We start from the raw sequence: 5,305 nt of genomic DNA, 5'->3' as shown, positions 1-5,305 counted from the left end.
ATCTATCTTTAATCTATTAATCTATCTATCTATCTATCTTTAATCTATCTATCTATCTATCTTTAATCTATCTCTTGTTTCTCTCTCTTTTCTTCTTTCTTTCTTTGTTACGAGTGTAATTATCGTAGCCCCTAGAGCTGCGTTCGAATCGCATGCAGTAGAGAGAGACGACTTTTTCTCTCAAGAAAGGGAGATGAATGGTCTCTCTTCGGCAACCCAAACACTCTTGACTTGTCTCTTTCTTCCTGCTCTGTTTTGTCCTTCTTCTTCTTCACTCTCTCGAAGAGGAGAAGAAGAGAAAAAGTGGAGAAGATTTCTTTAGAAGTGGCAACAAGCAACGCCTCTATTATCTTCATTTCTTTTCATGACTCAAAAGAAAGAAAAGTACAACTAGAGACACCTCCAGAAGGAGGCAGGGCTACTAGTCCTTGCAACTGCCCTCGCCCCACACACATCACTCCCCCATCCAAACATATCATACACATACAAAGAGCAAGAGCGACAAAGAGAGAGATAGAAAAATAGATATAGATAGAGAGACAGACTTAGAATGAGATGAAGATTTATAGAGAGAGATAGAAATGAGTAGATTGATAGGTAGAGACAAAGAGATAGATGTGTATATCGATCGGTATAAGGCCATGAACTGATAGATGTATGACGAGAAGTGTCTGCGTAGGTGCAATTGTATGTATCCACATGAAGGGATCTCCCCTGTCTCTTCATTGAAATAGATAGATAGATAGATAGAAAGAGATAGATAGATAGGTATGTTATATATCTATACAGAAAGAGGGAGATATATGGTGAGTCGAAGTCTAAGATGAAGAAGAAGAGAAGAGAGAGTTTCTTAGATTGCTGAGAGAGAAGCTCTTTATCCAGGAATCCGTCCAGGCATATCTCGCATAGATTCTCCCGAAGAAACCTCTCTCTGTATAAGGCTGTAATGCCGCACATCCAGCAACAAAGCCTAGGTCTTCTTTCCTTAAAACTCTTTCTTTCTTCTTCTCCTTCTTATCTTTCTCTTCCTTCTCCTCAATCATCTTCTTCTTCATCTCTTCTTCTTCTCTCTCTTTTTCTCTTTCTTTGGTAGACTGTATCCTTCTGTCGAAAGAAAGAGAAGAAGAGCCTTCGTACGGCAGACCATCGACCACGCGAGAGATCTTTGCACCCTCCCTCGACAAAGAAGAAGAAGAGAGCGAGTTTGTCTTCTTATCTTCTTCAAGATGATCTCCATCATCTATCTTCTTCTTCTTCTCTTCTTCTTTGTCGTCCCGCTCCAACTGTTCCGGGAGAGGAGGTCTAACGTAATGTAATCTTCTTTCTTCTCTCTTCCTTTCGTCAGGAGAAAGAGCAGCAGATGTGGAAGCTGTCCTCTCCTTCTCTCTTCTCTCTTCTATCAATCCTCTACAGAATGACAAACCGATCCAAGGATGCGAAAAAGAAGAAGAAGTTGGTTGACGCGGAGATCTCCGAATATAAGACGAAGAGGAAGAAGAGATGGAAGGAGAGGAAGAAGAAGAGGATGGGAGAGGAGAGAGGAAGAAGAACGAAGAGAAGAAAGATGAAAGAGAGAAAGGAGATGACACCCCATTCTTTCTCTCATTCAGCTGTTCATGGAAATGGTCAGAAGAAGAAGAAGGAGAGTCTCGAGAAGTCGCTTTTCTACTTTCTTTCGTCGTCTTTTCATCCTTTTCTTTTTCCCTGTCGTCTTCCTGGTTCTCTTGTTCTCCCCCAATATGCGAAGAAAGAGAAGAAGAAGAAGACGCCAAGGAGAGATTCGCTGAAGAATCTTCATGGGATTCCTGCTCAGGATGAGAAGGCTTTTCCTCTCTCTTCTTCTTCCTTCTCGTTGTTTTAAAGCCGAGAGAAGACATATCTTCCTCAGCCATGAGATTTCGCTCCATGCGACACTGTAGATACACCTGAGCCAAATGACGGCAAGGCAAATGGTCCCACCGTCTTGTCTCAGCTGAAGAGAAAGAAGAAGAAAATTGAGAGAGATTTCTATTATCGATAATTGGTCTTTCTCCAGGATCGATTCTCCCATCTTTCTCGAGAGCTGATACGGCAGAAGATTCTCCTATCGTCTTCTTCATCTTCTTTTCATCTCTCTCTTCCTCTTGGAGAGAGGAGAGGCTTTCATTCTTCTCAGGGGCATCTTCTTCTCTTCCGGCGTCTCTCTCATATCTTCTTTCTGATCTTTGTCTGTGACCTTTTATATTCTCTTCGCTTCTCCTTGTATGCTCTGTATGCGGTGTCCTTCTCTCAGATAGACATTGAAGATAAGCTCTCTCACTGTCTGTACACTCGCCTAAATGATCTAAAGGAAAACTTCCTTTAGCTGGAGGCCGAGGCCTAGAAATCTGCTGATGGATCGCAATACTCATCTCCTCTTCTCTTTTCTCTCTCGTTCAATTCCATTCCCTTCTCTTCTCTTCTCTTCTTCGCGCCACTCTCTCTCTCTTTTCTTCAGCAAAGCAAAAGAGAGGATAAGCTTTCAGTCCTCTTCTTTCTTCTTCCTATCTCTTCTAAAAGAGTGAAGGATCTCCTTGGGGAGAGAGAGAAAGAGACCAAGAGAGAAAGAAACAACGGAGACAGACAGACAAATAGATAGATCGACAGTTATCTTGGAGAAGAGGCGAAGACGAAGACAGCTGAGACAGAGGGAATCTTTATGGAGAGAAAGAGAAGAGAAGAAGCTTGTTTCTCTTCATCTTCATTAACGTATCGCCTCCGTTACGTCTTTCTCCTGTTTAAAAGGGACGAGAGACACATCAAGAACGAGGAGAAAGCAAGCATAAGTAAGATGAAAAGAAAAAGACAAAGGGAAGAAACACACAAAGGACAAAGGCAACTCTTTCTTGACAGAACAAAGAAAGAAGAAGCTTGGTATGTCTTGACTGCCTATCCATCACGACCGGATTCTCGGAGGAACCCTCGAGATTGCCGCATGCACATGCATGCATCATCGAAGAGCTTCTACACAGATGAGACGAAAGAGAAAAAGAGAAAGAAAAGAAGAAAAGACCCCTGCAGCAGAGGAGAAAAGAAGGGAGGGGCGAGGGAGAGAAAAGAAGGTTTACAATCTTCTTCGTTTTATCTTTCCTTTTGCCCATCTTTCTCTCTTCTTTCTCTTTCCTTCTCTCTCCTCTGTTTCTTCTTTCGTTCTTTAGGTCACTTTCTTTCTTTTATTTCTTGTTTTCTTTCTGCAAGTGGAGTGTCTTCGGCGTTACTGGAGTTTTGCCAGGATCGATTCTCCTGCATGTCTTCTCGGGCTTTCACGTAGAAAAGAAAGGCTTCGCTACAGACATATCTATCTTTCTCTCTGTCGTTCTCTCTCTGTCTCTCTCTCTAAATGAAAGCTAGATAGAGTTTCTCTTTATCTCCTTTGTGAAGGTTTGCTCCGTATACTACCTGGACAGAAAGATGGGTCTTTGTATGGGGATCTTTCTGTCCCGCTAAGCTCGTGTCAGTTCATGATCGAGAAAAAGAAAAAGAAGAAGTAGAAGAGAAAGAGAAGGAGAAGGTGAAAGAAGGAAAGAAGAAGACACAACTCTTTTCTCTTTCTCCCTTTCTTTCTCCCTGATACCATTGGTGCTCTGTCAACTTCTCTTTCTTTCTTTCTTTCAGATGCCATTCATTTGCCAAGCAGCAGGCGTCTTTATCTCTTCTTCTTCTCCTTTTTCGTAAATGAAATAAGTTCGTTCCTTTCTTTCATTGCCTCTTCCTTCTTCTTCTTCGTTTTTATCGCTTTCTTCTTTTTCTTTCTATCTTTTACCCCTCCGTTTCTTTCTGAGAGAAAGCTTACACTAGAATAGAAAGGAAGAGAGATACAGACAAGGAGTGAGAGATTTACGACCGTCCTCATTTCTTTCTTTCTTTTCTTTGGTCTATGAGGCTGTTCTTTCTGTCTTTCTCCGCTAAAGACACGAAAGAGAAAGAAAGAAAGAAACATAGGGAGAAGGAGGAAGAAAAGATAGAGAAATAAACCAAAAGAGAGAAAGAAAGGACAGCACCTGTCTATCGTCTCTCTCTCTGCTTCTATTACCTATCTTGTTTCAATCTTTCTCTTCTTTTTGGCGATCTTTCTCTCGGAAGACAACGAGATCTTCCCACCCTTTTCTTCTTCTAGCCTAAGTTGTTTGATGGGCGCATGCACTTCCCCATATTTAGCTATCTATCTATCTGTAGATATCGAAGTTGTCCTTTTCTTTTCTCATTCAAAGTCTTTCTCCCCGGTCTTCTTCTCACATGTCATTTAATATCTCTCTCTCTCTCTCTCTCTCTGTCTCCTCTGGATCCATCAATTGTTGTCTCTCTTTTTCTTCTTTGTCTTTCTTTCTTTCTCTTGCCTTCTCTCTCTACCGTTGTCGTTAGTCCGGAGATTCTTCTTCTTCTTTTTCATTAAAGAGAGAGCTAGCGCTCAAATGCCAAGACTCTAGTACCACACACGCGCCTCTCTCTTATTCTTCATCCCCAGTATCGATCTCTGGTCTGTCTCTGATCTATCTCTGATCTATCTTTAACCTATCTATCCCTTCTTCTCTTTCGTTTTCTTTACTCATTCTTTCCGATTTAAACTCCTTCGAAGATCTTGAATTTTCACAAGAGAGAGAGAAGAATAATAGAAAAGAAGAAGAAGGAGAGATGGTTAAGCTCTTCAAGAAAACCTATGTCTTCGATAGTGACTGGGAGACCACCACCGTATGTCCCTCTCTCTCTCTCTCGCTCTCTCTTCATCTACATCTGTCTATTTGTCTTTAATCTATCTGTATTTATCTTCACTCTATCTGTATCTTTCCTTAGTCTATGTTTCTTCAATCTATCTATCTTTAATCTATGTATCTTCAACTTCTCCATGAATGTCTTTTATGAGTTTATCTATCGATTTGTCATTTCTTTCGAAAAGTCGATAAGTTTCTCTTCTCCTCTTGATGGGACTACGCCTCTTCCTCCTACCTCTACTACTCCTACATCATTATCTTCTTTTTCCTTTTCTTTGTCTTCTGCTTCTTGTTCCTCTTTTCTATGTCTATGTTCATCATCTTTCTTTCTTTCTTTCTCTTACAGCCTTTTATTTGTCAGAAGAGGTGGAGGAGAGGAGAGTAGACCCACACAGACCGACCGACCCGCCTAGTCTCAATCCTTACCATAACCTCCACCTTCTTATCATAGGGCTAGTAGTCGTAGTCGTAGTCGTCGTAGTAGTCGTTATTCTCATTACTAGTAGTAGTAGTATTATTGCTATGGTATTATTCTTATTCTTATTATAACTAGAATAATTATAATTATAATTATAATT

General features: G+C 40.9%; 2 protein-coding genes across 2 annotated transcripts; one reads left to right on the top strand and one right to left on the bottom strand.

Annotated features, from left to right (window-relative positions):
- Positions 1 to 340: 340 nt before the first annotated feature.
- Positions 341 to 2,869, bottom strand: CSUI_004949 (cox19 cytochrome c oxidase assembly family protein). The gene has a single exon (XM_068065130.1). It carries the CDS (start codon positions 2,388 to 2,390, stop codon positions 819 to 821), a length of 1,572 nt encoding a protein of 523 aa, XP_067922892.1. The 5' UTR covers positions 2,391 to 2,869; the 3' UTR covers positions 341 to 818.
- On the top strand, positions 2,769 to 5,182 carry CSUI_004948 (uncharacterized protein). Its single transcript, XM_068065129.1, has one exon. It carries the CDS (start codon positions 4,676 to 4,678, stop codon positions 5,138 to 5,140), a length of 465 nt encoding a protein of 154 aa, XP_067922891.1. The 5' UTR covers positions 2,769 to 4,675; the 3' UTR covers positions 5,141 to 5,182.
- Positions 5,183 to 5,305: the final 123 nt, after the last annotated feature.

Source organism: Cystoisospora suis (genome assembly GCF_002600585.1).
Source record: "Cystoisospora suis strain Wien I chromosome Unknown contig_2370, whole genome shotgun sequence".
Taxonomy (NCBI): domain Eukaryota; phylum Apicomplexa; class Conoidasida; order Eucoccidiorida; family Sarcocystidae; genus Cystoisospora; species Cystoisospora suis.
This window is presented reverse-complemented; position numbering and strand designations above follow the sequence as displayed.

Coding starts and splice junctions, on each gene's coding strand:
- CSUI_004948 (XM_068065129.1), top strand. CDS start 4,676: ATGTCTTCGATAGTGACTGGGAGACCACCACCGTATGTCCCTCTCTCT.
- CSUI_004949 (XM_068065130.1), bottom strand. CDS start 2,390: ATGAGTATTGCGATCCATCAGCAGATTTCTAGGCCTCGGCCTCCAGCT.